The sequence below is a fragment of the Penaeus monodon genome, chromosome 20 (assembly GCF_015228065.2).
Source record: "Penaeus monodon isolate SGIC_2016 chromosome 20, NSTDA_Pmon_1, whole genome shotgun sequence".
In the NCBI taxonomy this organism is placed as follows: domain Eukaryota; kingdom Metazoa; phylum Arthropoda; class Malacostraca; order Decapoda; family Penaeidae; genus Penaeus; species Penaeus monodon.
Window position 1 is genome coordinate 18,982,119 of NC_051405.1, and position 724 is coordinate 18,982,842.

Below are 724 nucleotides of genomic sequence, written 5' to 3' on the forward strand. Positions count from 1 at the left end.
GTATGCTTGTCCTTAGTTTTAAATATGCAACTGTAAGCAAAGCTAGATTGTTTTCTATATAAGATTCAAAATTATATGTTATATTTTAGGAGATAGCTAGTCAAAGTATTTTGAGGATATTAGAATTGTTAAGATGTATTTCCGTCAACCTTTATAACAGCTCATTAAGATACAAATTATCTACTATCTGTAAGTTAAAAGCATAATTTCAATTCCTTTATAGGGACTGAAAGCCGATACTCAACCAGTGTACTCATATGAAGAAGCCGAGAGGAGAATGTTAAAAGCTTATAATGGTTCAGTCAATGAGGAATCATGCAAAGTTCTTTTAATGAGAGGTTTGAGAGAGACTGGAACGGGATATACTTACAGTCGTGATCCGAGGGTAAAGGTCGGCCGGCTGGATTTAGGGTACTCGGAAGAAAGCTTGATGGCATATGCATCTAATATGACGTAAGTCTGATTTTTTTCTCATGTCTTTTGCTGTTATGTGTTATGCTTTTTAACCCAGTGTTGCAAGCAGAGATGGATGTATACCTAATAGGGGATTATATTCAGTGTAGAACTAACAGTTTGCTGTCTACTGTGTTTTATGATATCTTTATTTTATGAGCAATTGATATTATGCACACTTATGATTGAATCCTTTTCAATACAATTGTCATATTTTCTATTCATAAAAATTCATGTGCATATACCAAGGTATATCTATATCTATCTATCG

At 33.3% G+C, this 724-nt stretch overlaps 1 protein-coding gene across 1 annotated transcript in view; it reads left to right on the top strand.

Moving 5' to 3' along the window:
- LOC119585930 (probable serine hydrolase) overlaps positions 1–724 on the top strand; it is an 8,531-nt gene that overhangs the window by 6,383 nt on the left and 1,424 nt on the right. The window contains exon 6 of the mRNA XM_037934650.1: positions 224–453. Coding sequence (XP_037790578.1) covers positions 224–453 — 230 coding nt within the window. The remainder of the gene's footprint in view (positions 1–223; positions 454–724) is intronic.